This window comes from Cygnus atratus, chromosome 1, assembly GCF_013377495.2.
Source record: "Cygnus atratus isolate AKBS03 ecotype Queensland, Australia chromosome 1, CAtr_DNAZoo_HiC_assembly, whole genome shotgun sequence".
Classification (NCBI taxonomy): Eukaryota; Metazoa; Chordata; class Aves; order Anseriformes; family Anatidae; genus Cygnus; species Cygnus atratus.
The window spans coordinates 53961806-53981477 of NC_066362.1; the positions used below are offsets into that span (position 1 = coordinate 53961806).

At 38.9% G+C, this 19672-nt stretch overlaps 1 protein-coding gene across 33 annotated transcripts in view; it reads right to left on the minus strand.

Moving 5' to 3' along the window:
* Positions 1-19672, minus strand: part of TNRC6B (trinucleotide repeat containing adaptor 6B) — a 144991-nt gene that overhangs the window by 22138 nt on the left and 103181 nt on the right. For 9 of the 33 annotated variants that reach the window (XM_050709620.1, XM_050709566.1, XM_050709583.1 and 6 more), the window contains 11 exons: positions 18246-18290; positions 15941-16119; positions 14636-14710; positions 13333-13378; positions 7570-7718; positions 3834-3959; positions 2614-2745; positions 1955-2056; positions 1646-1820; positions 1217-1351; positions 840-1016 (listed from right to left, as the gene is read on the minus strand). In XM_050709620.1, the coding sequence (XP_050565577.1) occupies positions 840-1016; positions 1217-1351; positions 1646-1820; positions 1955-2056; positions 2614-2745; positions 3834-3959; positions 7570-7718; positions 13333-13378; positions 14636-14710; positions 15941-16119; positions 18246-18290 (1341 nt within the window). The remainder of the gene's footprint in view (positions 1-839; positions 1017-1216; positions 1352-1645; positions 1821-1954; positions 2057-2613; positions 2746-3833; positions 3960-7569; positions 7719-13332; positions 13379-14635; positions 14711-15940; positions 16120-18245; positions 18291-19672) is intronic. The other 24 variants (XM_050709636.1, XM_050709619.1, XM_050709635.1 and 21 more) reach the window with 3 other exon arrangements.

Here is a 19672-nt window from a genome sequence, read left to right on the forward strand (position 1 = left end):
ATTTGCTGAACAACACTGGTGATTAATCCATGCAACTTCAAGGACATCAGTCTGGGTTTAGCGACTGTTTTACAGAAGATTATGTGCTTGTTTAAATACATACATATTTTTCCTAGATATTCTTGAGTTTTCTTGTGGACAGAAATTTCTGCCAGTGAAACTCTAGATGACTTTAAGAATATGCTACTGCCGACTGTAACCCAAACAGAAAGAAACTTCTACTAAAGCCACAAGATTGTTGAGAACTATTGAAATATGGTAATACTCCTATCCTTTACGCAGCACAAGCAAATATGAACCACAAACAGCAAAGCACACACATTTTGTACCGAGACTGCTGGCAAAAGAAGCCTTGTGCTCCACAGTGGATCATATTTATAAACCATTCCTGAGAGGAAAAGTTCAAGCATCCTTGAATTAAAAAAGGTCAGGACAGGAAAATTCTGTTCCCATCATCACAAAAAGGTAGCTTTTATATATTTTGCTTTCTGATTCCATGCCAATCCAATTTTTAAACCCTTTTTTTTCATCCTAACACAACACAAGAAAGGAATGAATACAAGGAGGGAGCTGGTATTATGTATTTTACGGACAGGTGTTCTCATGAAAATTTCCTGAATTGTAAAGTCACAAAACTACAGAAGAGACACTATTCAGGCAATTCATCAACTAGTTCCTATTTAGCTCTGCCATTTTTTACTGGAAATTCAACATTTATGCTTTTAAAAAATACGATACACCAAACGTTTTCCTTATAGCGGTTATTTATGTAAGATGAAGAGAGGTCCCAGCACATCAAACCATAAAGCTGGGACATAGCCCCTGCCCTCATGTAATACCTGGAGGCCAGCTGGCGTTGCTGGATTTACTTCCGATCTTGTTCGTCGGTGGAGATTTGGCAGGTAACCAACTATCACCAGCAGGGCCTGCGTGGCCACCTAGTGGGTCGCCCTGAATTATGTCGAACTGGTTGTAGGGCGATCCTCCGCGAGCCTTTCCAGGGGGCACTATTGCACCTGAAGCATTAAAAAGATATATTTACACTCAGGAAAGGTTGGGGTCTTTACGAGAATATGGAATACTAAAACCAAAAATAGTTAAGATGAATACTGGTGAGGCAAGATGTTAACTACCTTTCAGAAGTTTCACCTGAGCTGCTTCACCTCTGGTAGATGATAGTTCAACAGTACTCTCAAAATAGCCAACCCCCTCTCACCATTTTTGTGCATATTGGCATCTTGAGAAGCCACAGAGGGCAGCCCTTCCATCATAGTCCACTGTTTAAAGCGGGATTCTGTTCCAGCTTCTTTCCCTCCCACCATGCCATAATCCATGCCACTTGAGCCGAAGCCTGTGAAACAAACAAACAAAAAACATTATCAGTTGCTCTTTTTGGTTTAAACAGCCTTAAATCAGGAGGCACTGCAATCATAAATTCAAAATTCAAGCACAGCAAATGTAATATTTGAAAGGAACTTTCAAAATAGGTTTGTTAAGTCAGCATGCCACTAAGATACACTTTGACATTAGGTTTGTATTCTTCTCTTATAATGAATAATAATGCAATTTTATCAAGTGCTGACATTTCTTGTAACCTTTGCTCTAGCACTTATACATTGATTACTCATTCCATGGGAGCACTTACCTGAACCGTATCCAGGTATTTGCCCTTTGGTCTGTAAATCTGAGAGGCCCACATTCAAGGGATTGGGTACCATGCTGTCTATATGCGGCTTAGGCCCGACAGGGTGGGATGGTGAATGCTTCATACCAGGCTGTCTCTGCTGCTGCTGCTGGAGGGCACTCACCATACGAGCAATCTGCAAATGAAAGCAAAAAAACAAGGATGATACTGAAGCAACAACTTGAAAGAGATTCAAAGGACCATGCTCTCTGACAAGTCCAGTGCTAGCACGCTTTATGCTTCACGTGATTGACAGAAGCAGTGCCCCACCTGTTGCTCCTGCTGTTGTCGCACAGCTTGAGATAACTTCCTCTGGCTCTGTAACAGCTGCTGCTGCTGCTGCTGCTGCTGCTGAAGGAGGAGCTGACATGCCTACAAGAGAAGTGGGGGGGAAGGGTGGAAATTCAGGGTTCTTCAAGTGAAATATAATTGCCAGGAGCTTGATTAGGGGTTAGTAGGGATTAGCCGGAGCTGATCAATAGCAAATGCTTTACTCAGAACGTACGTAAAGGTGAACTGTTTCTCATTCCTCACAATGAAATAAAATTAACAATGAAAGCTTTAGAAGAATACTACATCCGTTAATTGTTTCTAACTTCATGTCCTGCAACAGCATTACTAGTACATTCTTTATTACCATTGCTGAGACTGTAAGTCTGAAGAAAATCAACAAACAACTGCTTTCTATAATAAAAAGACATTGCTGAGAATCATTACCATCCCACTGCAACATTCACAGTAATTACACAAGCCTGTCTGGATTACCCGCTGGCCCCTAACAGGACTATTTTCATGTATAACAAGCAGGGAATATTTGTACAAAAAAATAACACAAGATCATTAGAAGAAAACAGAATTAGAACAAACTTAAAAAGAAAGCAGCAGACAATTTGTAAACCGTCTGTCTCACAAGATTACTAGTTACTTACTAATTGAAACTGAGGAATCTGTGGAAGCTGGCTCAGCATGGCAATCTGTTGCGGAGAAAGCTGGGGCCCCATATTGAAAAGACCTGGATTCAAGCCACTGTTGGGGAACTGCTTGAGCATGGAGGCCGAAACCTGCATGAAAATCAATTACATATCCTCAAGAAATGCACTGCTATGAGAAAAGATGATAAAGTGGGAATATTTGTATAAAGGAATAGGTATGACACCAATATTAAGTGGTGTTCTGGGAAAGACATTACAGATTTCTTAACACATCACATTTAAACGTATACAATCTATGGCTTGAGCAGAGTGAATTTTTCACTTGATTGACAATATACAATATTACATGTGCAGATGCAGACACACACACACACAAAGGTTCCTCCCCAAACCAATCAGTTGCTAGAGACTGCACTAGATTAAAATCCTGATATACACACAGCTAACCAGTAATCACAGTACTGCATTATCACATTAAAAATGTACTGCTCGACAAGGGAAAAGAAAGGCATTCAGGCAGTCACTGTAGCAAGGAAACAGTGCCTCACAGAAAGAGTTAATCTCTGTGTATGCTGGATAAGCTATAGTAAAAGACAGGAGTAGGTGGAGAAGAATCCCCCCGTTTCTCCCTCTGTGTTTGAGAGTTACACAAGTAGAGTATTCAAGAGAATCTCCAAAAGTCTTCACCAAGTGCAAAGCAAAAGGTAAAACTTGTGCAATTGGAGAGCCTGAGGTCTTAAAGAGTTCTGCAAAGTAAATGCAACATGTAGCCCTTCATCAGGCCTCTTATTCAGGGGGACACAAAGCACAGGACAAAACTGCTTGAAAAAAAATTAAGCTGTCTCACTTCGGAGTAACTTTCAGCTTTCACATGAGTATTTTATTTTTAAATACTTTGCAAATGCCTATGTAAGACAGGATTTCTGAATCCACTCAGATTTAAGAATACTGGTAGTGAGCATTTACAACTGCCTTGGAATGAGAGAAAGAAGGCTAATCCTTCTGCAAAATTCAATCTCTAGATGAATTTAAAATTCACGGTTGAAAGTCCTTAAGACTTTTTTTTTTTTTAATCTATACTGTTTATTTCTTAACATCAAGTCAAGACTAAGACATACGTATAAGTCTCCTCAATGATGTGCTCTGGAGGCTGTAGCTCTTTTTTTTTTCCTCCTTTTCTTTTCTTTACAAGTAACCAGTTACTATAAATTCCTTACCTGGGGAGAAAGAAATTGGGGAGGCACTTGCGCCCGGATATTGGGGGAAGGATTTAGTGGCTGCACTGGTGTGTGCATGCCCCTCGATTGTGCTGTGCTGTTTCCAAACAAACCATGATTGCCACCCTATAAAATTAAAGCAGTAGTGAGAAGAGGAATTCTTCAGGATAATGGATTTCTATGCTATTAACTATGTATAAATAATGAGGCAAGTACTGACTTAAACAGAGTATCCTTTGAATTACTGAGATGTTTGCCCTCAATCAGTAACATTTCACCTGCATTAAGACTGCTGTACTACATTTTCAAGATGCAGGCTCTTTCTCCTCTACGCTGAGAAGTCATGTTTATGCGTGTATTTCAAAGCACATGACAAAGCTTATGTTTGTTGTTTTGCATTTTACATGTTGGGAAATGGAAACTGTGAGTACAAACAACACGCTAAAAAAAAATTCCACTAGCTTAAAAGTATGGTAAGACTGCGTCAACAAGAATTTTTGGCCATTGTTTTAAAAAAGTCAGGTACTTTGTCAGACTAGGTTGTCAAGGCATCACTCCTAAGTCTATTACTTCCTCTGCAGGCCTTTCACTAACAAATTAGAATTCAAAACTTCCATTAGAATTTTCCTTCAATGTGAAAACTTCAGGATTCTGGATTGGGATTTTTTATTTTCCTTTTTTTTTGTAAATTTTCAAATGTGAAAAAAAGGTTTTTGTTTTTCCTTCTAGTCATTTTTTTCCTGAGTAGGAATACTTGCTGTTTCTTTTGATCATTTTTTTTAATGAGAACTATTTACTGTTTTCTTCTGTAATAATAAACCCTACTGCACAAAAAAAGATTGAAGAAAATTCATAGTTGTGTTCCATTATTTTAGCCTCTGAGCAGACTGCCTTTTTCTAACCTCTTTCGACAAAGATGGACAGGAGATGTAATGGACAGTCTCCTATGCTTACAGTTGCATGCTGTTGCTTCTAAAAGCTGAAGCCAATGTATTTCTCTCTGATACTCCAAAAGTTCCTCACATGCCATGACCCTGTCCTTTCCTTTCCAAGACCTTCAGCAATTCCCATCTGCCCCCGTATACCAAGACCTCTTCGATCCATACCTGCTTCTGCCACATACCAGGGCTTCTAAACTGCACATTTTCCAGCCCTCAGCCACCATTATCTTCTCCTTCTCTATGCCAACATCCCTGCCCCCAACATAATTCGTCTTTCTCTATATTTGAGATCTTCCATGTCTTCTCCAAAATTCTTCCTTCCCTTATATGCCAGAGTATCATACAATTTGCCTCCCTTCCACCATAATACTGGGCATCCTTCACTATCTTTTTGCTCAAACACAATTCTCTCATTCTGCTTCTGCACTGGCAGCATTATGGATTGCTCATTCACCTCCATCACATCTTATTGCCTTAATAGAGCTCGCCTTTCAGAAGCAGCTCAGGGTGTCATTAAGCATGTAAGAGGATAGGATATATACGCATTTTTTGTCTAAGAGACAAAAGGATTCAGAAAGGACTCACTGGATTCAACTACGTATTAAAGTTTTTGAGAGGTCTGATGATGCTGCTACACTTTCAGCCTTCTCTAAAGCTCCGTGGAGTTCTGTCCACTGAATTCGGGAACTTGCCTACAAATTTTGGACTTAATCTGATGTTCAACACTTATTGTGTCACATAGAAACAGAGAGACAACACAAAGAAACGCCATCATGTCAAGCACGTGCCTACATAAGCTACTCCAGCTGTAATACTTTGGTTCTGTCCTTTCATTTCCTAGCATTCCTGCAGTGTTTTCTCCTAGTATAATGCAAAACATAATTAATAGCCATGAATTATTCTCAACTACAGTTAACTACTTCTTTTCTAACCTGCCACTCCTCCATATACAGAATGAGAACATCACTACTTCAATCATTTTTAAAGGCTGCTAAATCAATCCTTTCCATGGCCTGTGGGGAGGGGAGTAGGGAACAGGCACAACGCAAAATGACTGCAAATTTTTCAAGGCACATTCCTGCATACGAGGTCACTGGGTGGAGTCTGGAAAAAATTCAGTGTTGGGGGATGGTGGGGCAAACCACCAGCCTCTAACTAGATTTTAAAACATCAGTTAAAATAGAAAGCTCTCCATTAACTTCATGACTTCTGAAAAGCAAATCTGTCTGCTGCTGCACCGTGTTTCAGGAAGTAAGAGGCCAACAAAACCAGAAGGAATACATTTTGATGACAGCAACCAAAGTGGATCAATTCTCAGTGTCTGGGTATAGCTGAAATTTCCATTAGCTGTATTTATTTGGTAGGAAAAGAAATGCAAGCAACCAACTAACCGGGATTAAGCCCAGGTTGCAGCCATATAACAATGCATCTTATAAGGTGGCCTGCTTACTTGTCTAGCAGCGAAGTTTTGGGGACTGAGCCCTGAGCCGATTGCCCCAAGGCCGACGTTGGATAGTGTGGAACCAGAGGGAGACAGCTTGTAGCTGGGAGAAGGGGAGAAGGGAGAGCAGGGAGCCTCATCCCCAAGGCACCCATCTTGATTGGAGAAAGGCAAAGTCAGCTGAAGCAGCAGTTAGCCAACAGCAGGAGTTGGTTAGTGAAGCAACAGAACGCAAGAGGAGAGAAAGAGGGACGGTGAGTGACTAGGAAGAAGCAAAGTTAATCTGTAATAGCAATTACAAGGACACAACTTCCAACTCAAACGATCATTTGACAATTCAGATTTTGGTCCAAGGAAACGCTCAATGAATCCCTAAAAAATCCTTTTTCTTTTTAAAAATATATTTTGAGTAAGAAGGTTCACTTCCGACAGTGGCTATTACCACTACAGAAATAAATCTTGAATTAATTCCTAATGTTACCACACACCTGCAAACACAATCCATGTTCAGAAAGCATTAGCTCTACTCGTGGTATTTATTAAATGGGCCACCAGAGGGAGTTAACTAAACTGTTTTTGGCCTGTTATACCAAAATGGAGGAGTTTTTTAAAAAAAATTCAGACACCAAAACGCCTACAGAATTTTTAAACCTTTTCCATTTTACATGTGATAAACTGTATTTAAAAAAAAATAACATTTTGAATCTATTGGACACTTTCCAATTCATAATGTGAAGCAATTAATATTTGATAACAACATTGAAAGCTTCTACTTAAAATAGACAAGAATATGAAAGAAATGCTACCATAACATACAACAGATGTCACAGAGAAAACAGATGTCATACAGAAGCTCACAGTACATGGACATACAGCAAAAGGGGTTACAGAATTTAGAAAGGGTGTTTCCAATAAATCACAGACATGAAAGCAGGAAAAAATTTGGAAGACTGTGATTACTTATGTTTACTTTGATCTAAACTTTTTTTTTTTTTACAGTAGACGATTGTAATCGGTAGCCATAAGAATCACTGTGATGAAACCTGTAATGAATTTCATTACTACCAGTCATTCACCCTTCCAAGAAAAACAAAATAATTTCTTCCTCTCCGTGTAAAGAGAAGTCTGTTCTAGAATAAAAAGCATTATTCTAATCAGATAATCTAGTTTGCCTATGCATACCTGACACCTGTTTTATAAACACATTCATTCTACAAACATAACTCCCTCACACCTTTTATTGTTGAGTTCATCCAAGGTTGTTGAATTTTTAGCACTTCCAGAAGAATAGGACAAAAACTGGGACCTCAAAAACAGAGGCTGAATTTAATTTATCTAAAGATATTTCTCTCACCTTCTCAAAATAAGGCCCACTATCTGTAGTTCCCATGTCTTTGGAATTAGGTGGACGGAACCCAGATCGATCCTTTCTCATTATGTCATTAAAATCCCCGAGATTCATGGCTCGTTTATCTACCTCAAACTTCTTATCTGGGAGACCACCTGTAGAAAAAAGAGGAAAGGCGGCAAAATTAGTGACAATCTCTGCTGTCTTTCATGACAGCAGGTTCACAGACGAAGAAAACATCTTTAAGATCAGGTTTGTTGTGTATATATATGTCTTGTAAAAATTCCATTTGTCTTACCACTTAGCAAAGCACACAGTTCCTATTAACAGATGCCGAAAAAATAAAACAGGAAGTTTCATTTTTAAGATGGAACAAGCCAATTTACTTTAAGTAATTTAATGTAAAGTATTTCTTACAATTTATGTAGAGATATAAAGAATTTGATCATAATTTTCCTACAGTAATGTGGACTTCATTCTTGAACACCAATAATCTGGCCTAGCATAACTTCCCTGCACCAGACAACCGATCTCTCTCAGCTTGTATGTAATAATTCTACAACCAGTAACAGAGAGACTTTTCAAACAACCTCTTCAGTCTCCTGCCTTTGTTTAGTGAGTAATCTGATGAAGCAAGAGGAAGAGATATTAATGACAAAACCACCATACACAGTGGACAAGACACTTTCTTTAGAAGCATGTCATCAGCCAAGTCCTGACTGAAGGAATTTTTCTACCTTACACTCTGAGCTGCTGCCAAGGAACAATTCGATTTGTTGTATTTTGCACTTAGATGAACAGTGTTATGTTGAAGTAGATAGAAAACATCTCAATTTTAAAATATGAGCAACATGGTACAAAAAAGCTTTATTGGTATTTTTAGTTTTAAATAATTGGGTTTAGGAGCACAGATGGCCTTTCCAAGAACAGTTGAAGAAACCTGTCACCACATTTAACCAAAACTTATGCATCTTCCAGCAAAGGAAGCTGGTGATGGATATGATATCCTACCACTGACAAAACATTGAAGTCTTTATAACATACAGCAGACAACTAATCACTCTGAGATCCTCAAAACACTTACCTTCTCAAAAAAAAAAAGAAAAAAAAGCTTTCAAAGCCAGTATTTCTTGTTAATGTCCAATTGCAAACTGTTAATATCTATAGGTATGTCATTGACGACGACCTATGAATTCAACCACTAATTGCATGGATTTTTCTTTTTGGCACAGCTTTGAAAGTTGATCCAGTTTCAATCTTCTCAGATGCCTTCAACATCATCTATCACAAAAACACTGACATATCACCTCCATATCTTGGCTTGTAACTGGACTCATACTGACCTGGATGAGCTCATGCCTTTCTAATATATCCTAAAACGCTAGAACTGGCTCTGCAAAAGCAGTCGCAAAATATCACGTACATCTTAAATCCTGTCAATATCTACGTCTAAGCACTATGCACAATGCCAGCTAAGCACTACCAAAAGGCTGTGTGCTTTAATTCTAGACAGGCAGCGCTGTTTATTGGTTGCTTGAAAAGAAAATGAAAGGGAGACAAGAGTTGCATCACTGTTTGATATGAAACTGGGTCAATGCCAACTCAAGATGACTTAGCAGCAGAAACACGCTTTTGTCTCTTCAGTTATCCTGATGACCCAATCAACTCCTTGAACATTACTAGATGATGCCATGCAACATGGCTCGTTAAATAATATGAAGGGCATTAAACAGCGCCTTCAAAGGCTTCGAGCACAGATACGCCACTTAGTGCTGAGGCAGCTGCTTAAACTTCAGTATAAACAGGGCGTTGCTAAGAGATGATAGCATTCATTTATCTCACTCATAGAAAATTCTAATGCAACCTTGAAACCCATTGTGAGAATCTGTCTTTTGGACTCGCTAACAAAAGCTGTAAATAATGCAGGTGGCTGAAGACCAGCTTTACCTTAGACGGTACAAGATGACCATTAAAATCTGAAAAGTTCAGGTTTTATCCTCAACAGTAAGCAACAGCACTTGTGTATGAATAAATATGAAACCCTAAATCCTCTATGTGTAGAACTGCAGTACATGTTAAAAGTCCAATCATCTTCGTAAGAGAAGACACTTCGTTGTTTCTTGGATTTTTTCTCCCAACTATTAACAGCTATAAGAAACATGGTGAAAACTCCAAAATGAAACGAGATTGAAAGACCACGTTCATACCCTAGTGAGGAAAAAAGCTGTGAAGTATATCTTCCCCCACCACACGCACACAGCTTAAAGGAAATATCTGACTGAATTCCATACAAATTCCATACAATGTTGCTTTTGCAACAAGAGACTCAATGTGATAAAAATATGTACATCCAATGCGGTAAAAGTAATGCTAAAGAAAACCGTTTGAAATATGTTTTCTGATTGACCACAAAAATTAAAATGTTTTAAAGATACTGGTTTTACATCTTTGCCATGAAGTTACATCATCCAAGATTACTCAGCATGCACATGCGCTTACACATTGAGGTGTTGCACCCAAGTGCCCTATCTGGTTAGGGCTTTGCAATGTATTTACAATAGACAATTGCATGAACTGTATTTGAATCAACAGAAATTGGAAATGAATTTCCCAGTCCTTATGGATGATGCAAGAATTCTATCATCTGCAAAAACTGCAGCTAATACATGAAAAAAAGACAAAGGTGGCTTTCAATATTTTATCTTTTCATTCCCCATTTAAGTGGTCGTGACACACTACTTACTGTATTATCAAACTTCACGCCTCAGGACTTACATACTGGGAGAGATTTCAGTAGATAATTGTATCCTATTTTTAAAGTTCAACAAGCTATCTGTTGAAGGGATTTGATAAAAAAGGAGAGAAAAAGATCTGCCTAAGGCGTTCTATTGATCCACCTCTTTTCTCTTAGGCAGTTTAGCACCTTGCAACCAAAGCAACACGTTTTTCAAAAAGGAGACTGAGATCAACATAGTAAGAATTACTATGGCAATTACTATGACAACTGGACCTATTTTAGGATGCATGATAATCAGAGCCAAGTTGCTCTGTGCATACAAAAGCCAAAATTTTCTTTTATATGCATAGTCTCCAAGCATAGATTTAACAGAGATCAATGTGCATTTATCCACGGACTTTGAAAATATAATGTTGGAGTTCCCTGGCTAGTAAAGCCTGGTACATTGTAATCCTGACTGAAAACTGCGTGAAGAACAAGCCTACCTCATAAGTAAGCCCAACTTTTGAGGTTTAGAAGTAGATTAAGGCTGAGCAAACAGCTTATACTTTTCAAAGGCATGAGCCATAAGCAAAAAGAGAACTGCTAAGCAAAAAAGAAAGTAACAACAAAAACTGTAGGAAGGTCTCAGTTACATTCTTACTCTTTGAAATGGAATACAAACTATATAATAGACTCCTGTACCAAGGATCAAGGATATCCCCATTAATGGACACATTAAACCTAAAGAACAGAAATGTGACACATCAAGACAACGCATGCAACCTTTCTGCAGCGATTTCACAGGATACGCTGAGCATCAGCTACCTTTCCTCACAAGGTCTGATGGCCTTTAAGATCCCTGAGAGCCGGAAGTTCCAAAGACCCAAAAGTTTAATTTGGAGATAAAGAACCAGGAGAGCTATAATCAGCACAAGCCAAGGCTACCTTCCTCTTCATTTGTATATTCTTAGATCTGTTCTTTAGCAGCAGCAGCTGAAGGCAGATGAGAACTGAACATTCTTATCTCTACCTAAAAGATCTTTAGAGAAGCATGATACAAACACTGCGTGAATGGAAGAGGCTGTATGAGGCTGAAGTGGGGAGAAAAAAAATCTGCTACTTTCCCCAGGGCTATGTTGTATTATACAAAGGCAGGTTTTAACATCTCTTACTGGGATCCTTCACTGTTCAGAGGAAGAAAGCAATTTGTGGAAAAAAGGAACTTCTCTTTAATCCTCTATAATGCATGATACATCAGAAAAATATACATTTTATGACTGTAATAATTTTTAAGCTAAGAAACATTACTGCTGTTCAGATTGCATCGGAATACTAAATTTGGAGCTGATGTTAAGACTTAAGCCTTGATTATTGCAATTCTACCTTCAGTAACAAGATTAAAGGATGTTCCAGATAACAGAATTTTTTTGGCTCAGAAAACATCAGCTACATTAGCAGAATGATGCTACAATAGTTGCAGGCGAGGAATTATTAAACCTGTTGACAGCACTGGTGCAAAGAGGGTTGACATCAGACCAGATGTCTTGCCATTGCCACTTACACACACACAGAACTGAACTATGTTCGTTTGTTCATTGAGTAAAAGTTACTTAGCAATAATTTCAATTCTTCCACAACTCTATTTAGACAAAGTAAACCATGAACAAACCAGACACCTGCACTGTGAATCCCCACCTCCCTGCACTAACTTAACAAATACTCATTTGAAATGCCAAAGAAACTGTCAAAATGTCCAGATTACACAACTACACAAAAAGTACACTCAGAAGATCTTGAGTGGCTCAAGTGGCTAGACTGGCCCTCCGTGTCCCTGTTTGCAAGAGCTTATCAAACTACACAACTTCCAAAAGATAAAAATAAGCCTGCCTTAAAAATAATTCTATTCAGTGGAGAATACCAAGACCTCTCTGTATCAAAATAGTTGATTTGACAAGCTTTATGCTGCTCTGGGCTGATGCTGATATCGTGAGAGATCATTGTTTCTGAATGGATGGATGAAGAGGCTAACACTTCTAGACCTGTAGTGCAGTAAACACAATAAATACATTGCCACTGTTAACAAGTGCCCAACAGGCTTTGTATTCACTCTGCAAAGCCTCGGAAGTGAGATTTGTCAGGTTTGCTTTCCCTGAACTTTCCATGAATGTCTGTGAACTTTCCTTGGCCTACCTGGAGAAGTTGTAGCTGGAACAGACTTTATTTTAAAACCAGGTGGGCTACTGCCTTATTCATTATCAGACAACTAATATATTCAGAAAGAACATAGAACTTCTCTTCCTATTTTACTTCCATAGGAAGACTGACTTAAGATGGGTTTCATGTACGGTTAAGACGGGGAAAAACTTAGCTGTGACTTAAGCTATTGCAAGGGATGATGAAAAGATGACATCTTGTTAGAGCATTAGTATTCTTTAAGGGCAAATTTTTGGGGCGGTCCAAGACAAAGTCTTTTCTTGTTGTATCAGAGAGTATTAAATGTGAAAATTGCATTGCTACTCTTATTTAGGATAGTGTTTTCCCTACAGCCCATCCCACTTAAGCTGTGCAGTATTTGTGGTGAGGCTATCAAGAGTGAAAAATCTGGTTCTACTGAGCAGTAGCTCATAATAACCTGAGGCAAGCAACTGAAGGACTCAGCAACAGATAGTCTTTTACCTTGCATCACCTCCAGAGAACTATGCTAATCAGGATGTCCTACTGCCAAGAGATAAAGGAAAGAAGGACTCTCACTTTTTTGAAACAGTAACAATAAATATGAACTACATGGATCAAAACTGTCCTATAGGATGTCCCTTTCCCAAGCTGCAGCTGTGTTCTGTACAGGTGTACATCCCCATCTTGCATTCCAGCATCAGCTGTTCAACTATTCAAAGCTTGCAAGCAAGATACCAGATGCTATCACTGTGTCCCTCTTTCATGAGGAGCACTAAAAAGTAAGGATCAAATCTTTCAAAGCACAGCATACAAACTATGTAAAAATACTATGCATGATCTCATATTCAAATGCATTTAAATTAAATTATACGCACCTACAGACAAGTCCATCTTACTGCCTGGAATGTCCTCAGTTTGACTCTGAAAGAAAAAAAAAGATTCATTTCCGACTTCTGTGAAATGCTGAGGAATTTTTCAGAAAGTAGTCCTTGATGGTTAAAGGTGGAATTAAGGAAAAGCAGGTTTGCACTAATTAGAGTTCCATCCTAAATTAGTATTGAATATAAAAATTCCTCATATCACCCTGGACACACTTCACCCCAACCCTCCAACCCTGTGTGTGGCACGTTTACTGAAATGAAACCAGACACATGAACACATGCTACAGACAGAGAAAGATGGATAGACAGCTGCTCTGTGAAATGAACCTCTGTCCTCATGTTCCAGTGGTCAGGGGATGAAATACTGAAAGAGCGGCCAAAATGATAGCTCATCCTCATGACCTGTCAAGTCATCAAATCTTGAAAAGCACTGCCAAGTTACTCTCTAGCTGGCAGTCTAGGACAGTGTGTTCCCATAGCTTTCAGAAGCATCGATGGCCTAGCAGACTGAATGTGAGCCTCAGAACCAGGCTTTACAAACTAATCCGAGCCATGTCAGTGACAGTCTGTGCAGCCCTTGGCTTGTCACAAAACCTCTACAGTATCTTTTGCTAGCCTGCATTACATACTGTTCCTGCATCACAGGATTACAGTTGGTGCAATGTTCTATAAAATGTTTGACAAACCGCTGTCAGAAATTGTTAAACATTTTTATATGCAAGTATTTTTATGGTACTACTTTGCAGATCTGTCTTTTCTCTCTACGATATCCCATTTATTTATTCACATTTCCAATTCATCCGTAAGTACCATTTAATACTGAGCACTTTTTGTTCTAAAAAAGACCTTGCTGCACAGTATTTAAATAAACATAACCAAGACACAGGGCTGTAACTCTCCTTTTCTGACAGGCGACTAAGATTCAGAAACCTGAAGGGCCTTGGACAAATGACAGATATCTGACAATACAGTCATGAGCTGAGGCCCTTACCTTGACTGCTCTAAACAGCATGTTACAAAAAAGCCCACTGATTACTTGCAAGGAAACTACAATTGTAGAACTACAGCTGTCATAAAGTAAAGAGTTAGTTGTTTTTTTCCTTGTTGAGAAACCATTCTGACTAGCAAGGAAGTGCTGAATATCCAGCTATTACATGTATTATGAACAACATGCCTACAAAATAAATGCAGATAAATATGTAGTTGCACACTGTAAAATGACTGATCTTTTCGCTTATTTAAAACAAAATTTTAAAAGAAAAAAAGTTGGAATTTATATTTAAAATAATTCACTTACTAGCAAGCCCATATTTGAAAACTGTTTGGATATAGGGTTCATCCATGAATCGCTATTTCCTCCTTTTAATGAGCACTACAAAGAAATAAAAGGAAAAAAATTTAAGCTTCTTTTCCATTTCTTAAATTGTTTTATCCCTGGGAGGCACAAGTGTTGAATGAAAATCTTAAGTGTCGCAGAAATTCATCTCCTAACAAATTACTTTAAGTTTTTGCATGGTTGGAAACGTTTAACAAAATACTTCCTTCTTCCTCCATGGAATTGTTCATTTTTAGGTATACCGACGTAGATGAATGCTTGCTGTGTAGAATGCTTATAACACCTTTAGCTCCATTTTAGAACCTGGAAAGCTTTGTGAATGCTGTTTTTCTCTCCTGCTACACTTTAGTAGATTCTTTAATTCATTACATAGAGGTCTCTCCTTGGCCTTCTTCCCTTTAATACGGTTGCTATTACATGGGCACTGTGCAGACCTGGCTCTCAATCTGGCCTTACTGCAATTTGCAGGTGATCAAAACCAAAACTGAATACAGTCCAGAAAAGATACTGATTTAAAAAAAAAAAAAAGGACAATTGGTTTGGTAGTTAAAATAAAAGACCTTTAAGTGAAGAAAAAGCTCACAAGAATCATTTTTGCAGAAGTAGAACTCCACACCATGCCGCAAGAGTATTTCCACATCATTGGAAACTGCTCTGCACTCACCTTTTGAGCCTGCCCTGCATAGCTGATCAGAAGTAGACAAAGCACAGTCTTCTAATATTAATACAATACCAAACATCATTGTACTAGAGAACTTTAACACATACAAGCCTTAGAAAGCATTTCATTCCAGCCTGTAGCCAAGCTCCTGCTTGAGACCAAAAGTCACCAGTAATAAACATAAAAGTCAGACCCAAACCCAACAGTCAGTAGAAGCAGGAGTGCATGTGCCAAAGGAGCTGTGGAATCCAAAGTTCAGCAGGCTGTGCAAGGAGAAGAGCAGCAGCCTAACAGAAAGATGCGTCAACAAGAGAAGAGCAATAGCCTTGGGATACTTATTGCTCAGTTTCGCTTAGTAATTCGTTTAGGCTACGCAGCCTACATACTGAAAGAATTTGACACCTACTGGCAGATTTATTAGTCACAACAGGTGCAACACATTAAAACAAATCCAGAAACCTCACATTCTTTAGCTGCTGTAACAGGTACCTTTCTAGCTGAATTCTGCAATACCTTTTAGAAGAAGAACTATTAGAAATGCTCTAACACATCAGTCATACCGCTTTCAGACAACACAGCAGTTATGAATCACTCAAGTGTTTTACCTTCATTTGTGTTTTCTTTCCTCCTTGCCCCCAGCTTGTTGAGTTGTGGGAGGAACTGCTTCCCTGAGAGCCTGCTGTGTTCCAGACTCCTCCCTCCTCCTCCTCTTCCCAGCTGGAGTGACGCGTTCCTGTCACTGGCCCATCACTCTCTCCCCAGCCATCTTGCATAGATTTAGAACCTTCAGAGAAGAAAGGAAAGCTCAAAAGCAAGTCCACGATGCCACACAGGTGATTTAACACTGCAAAATTAGCTGAGATTGTCTGAACCGCAAAAAGTCCAAAAAAGTGCACTCTAACAGCTGTAAAAGCTTGTGTATGAAACCCAAAATCCAAGAGATCTGGTGGCATGGTAGTCTGTCATATTTTGCAATGATTTCAAAGAAACATCAAATCCTTACAGAAAAAATCAAAGGGACTTCTTCCTTTAAGTAACTACAGCTGCATTTGGATTTCTTTAGAAGGCAACCTGTCATTTTCTAGTGTAAATGAAAGACTCCAAGAACACACACACGCAAACACAAAGGGTGCTGAGGACTCTGGTTCAGGTTTGTGAATGATGTCCTCTCTTCCTTCCAAACCTTAACATTTCCATCACACTGAACTCTTTCACAGAGTACAGAAACAAACAACTTTAATGAGTAACAACTAAGCAGTATCTGAAGGAAAGAACTTGACGTTGCACTCTAGTGTATCTAACACCAACTAGTTGAGTGTCCAAAAACTCCTCTACTTAAATTTCTGGTGTCAACAATGTCACTAAAATGACTCATTAGCAGTTGTGTTTAAACAGAGACACCATTAGCAGAAAACCACAACCCATGGCAGGGGGGTTGGAATCAGGTGGTTTTTAAGGTCCCTTCCAACCCAAATCTTTGTATGATTCGTCATATAAATTCAGACTAAGGACTCTGTGTCCCTCCCTGTTGTTTCTTCTCTTGCTGTTACTCTCTAGTATCAGCTGTCAGGAAACTTTTAATTTTAACCTCTACTGACAAGCCAACAAGAAGCCAAATCCTCATCTTGTCCACTGTACAACTGCTCTCCTTCCTACTCCAACTCCTCATTCTGTGTACTTCTTCCCCAAGCACTCATCTTTAAAGAGGAGTTCCATCACCATCACCTTCCTCTTGACTAATCCAACTGTCTGGGCTTTGGGTGTGGAAATCAGGTGTAAGGATGCAGTAGAAATCTGAAATGTAATTAATCTATCAAGGAGAACTCTATCATGCTGAAGGTAAGTACAGCAGCATTTCACTGTAGTTTAAGAGCTATCTTAAACTTCACCATAAACAACAACTCAGCTACTTCACAGGAAAGGTAGCTGTTGATTTGTGTATCAAAACTCAGGACTGCATAGGAGACATCCTGGTCCAAACACAAAAATCTACTTCTTTAATCATGCTACTTACACAGAAACGGCTACAAGCTTTAACTTATTTCCAGCCACAGTGTTTAAATATAGCACTGTGATCCTGGTTTTAACCACATGACCATAGAGTATTTTCTGCTTTGGCAGCTCTCAGGTCTGAGATACTTGACCATGAATCTGGACAGTGGTGCAAAGATGACTGGTTGGTAGAACTCCTGCTTTATTTTCTCCATATGTTGAGTGAGGAGGCATGAATAGCTACAGTAGGCAAAGGAAGATTTCAAGCTAAGGACAAAATAATGGTGTTACAGAAAAAGATAAATTTATTCCTACTTCTGTCAGAGAACTCCTATGCAATGCTGGTAAATTAAGTAAGAAATTTTTGAATAAGTGGGCAATAACATTTATTTAAGTTTCTGAATGTGCAACACTAGGTCAGATGGAGCTATACCACCGCACAATGGAACTAATATGGCCTGTGCAGTTACACAAAGATAGGTAAACACAAAAACCCCAATCCCTAGTTGCCCAGACAGGGATTTCAAAATCAAAATACATTTTCTCAAAATCTTCATGTCTCAATTCACCAAATGCACAAAGGGAATCACACCAATCACTCTCATGTAAGTAATTAAACTTAATTACTTATTGGATAACTGAGTACACAGTAGCAATAATTATGCCACAGGGGAAAAAAAACAAACCAACACTACCCATTTTGGGCTTTGAATATTTCAGGTCCTGTGCAAAACCCCACCTCCTTTCAACTGAAAATCATCAGGAAACATGTAATACAATGGGGAAAATTAACTTTGCGGAGACTTTTGACTACATGACTTCTCAACCCCCTTTAGTTTATATATAAAGTCTGTCATAATTTACAAACAACAACAAACTGAAATATATTCCACAAGGCAGTACCATATGGACACTCACATGACTTTAGTTGAGCTGAAACCTTCATAGCAGCTGCACGGACTCCTATCAATGGAATTGACAGTATTATGAATAATGACAGTGCTAATTTGCATCTGTGTTTGCCAGCATTGCAGAGGAACGGGATATTATGCCAATGGCTTTCACCAGCAGTAACGGCACAATTCCCATCTTGACCTTCCCTCTCCAAAGTTAAGAACGGAATATTCTCTGCAAAGTACAACTGAGTGCTAACTCTCCCAAGCTTGGCAATTTTTATTCCGCCTCAGACTTCTTTGCTTCAAGTTAATTTTTCTAGTCCAGACACTCTAACAAGAACATGCCCATTCCTGACAGTCTCTCATTCCAGGCTCTAAATTTTTTTTGTTTGGTTGCATGATTCTCACCTGTCCTACCTCCTCCTCACACAGGGAAGATCTTTTGACAACCTTTTCTGATCATTCAATTTTGTCTCACCTCATCTCCCACTTCCTTCTTTGGCTCCAAACTCTCATTTTCTTTTCCAGCCAGTGCTAGTCTTTATTTCCTCTCTTTACTTTCAACCATAAAACACAACTTTGCAGGCTTTGTCCCAGTTTCTTCTTCCAGCATATCCAATACATTAAATATCTCCCCTTAGCAATGTAGCTTCCTCCTTTATTCTGAATGGGTGCCAATCAGAAAAGAGTTGAGAGCAGTCACACAGGAGAACGAGGATCCCAGCTCTTAGAACTGGTGTCCTACTGCACCGCAACCTCAAACAGCCATAACAGGGAAACTCCCTATATTCTGCTCCTCCAGAGCTGGAAACAGCTTACACACAAAGCAGAACACGTATGCTATAGCTTAGGTTATGTCACATATGCAGACCAGTAAGGACAAGCAAGTGACCATTTGTAGTCTTTAAAGACTAGATCAAGTATTAACAAACCCATGTAATTTTCAATGGATCACTAGTATCTCAGAGCCTCTTATTTTGGCTACTTTTATGTAGCTTTTTACAGAGGAAGGAAGATACCCATCTAGAAAAAAACCTACCATCCTGAGAAGTGCCAAGTTTGTCTGGCAGGCACAAGCAGCACTACAGGCACCCAACGAAGGTTGCTATAAACGTTAATGGATTTTTCCAGTTTTGTTTCATAAATGGCCAAATTATTTAATTGGAGTGCGGGGAAGAGAGAATGACACAACAGAATGCAATCTGTACAGAACATTTCATTCCAAACGATCACACTTTGCAAGAGCAACTTGTAACTGGAAACAGTTTTACAGTTGGTATTATCACTTAAGTTCAGTAACGGTCATGTATTATTGCTATTTCCTAATACAAACTTCTTATCCAAAATTCCTTGGCTTTAGCTATAACATTGGTATGTTGTACTGTCAAGCAGTTGCTTTTGTTTGCTCCTTTTTCCCTTAAAAACAGTGAAATAAAGTTCTACAAACAG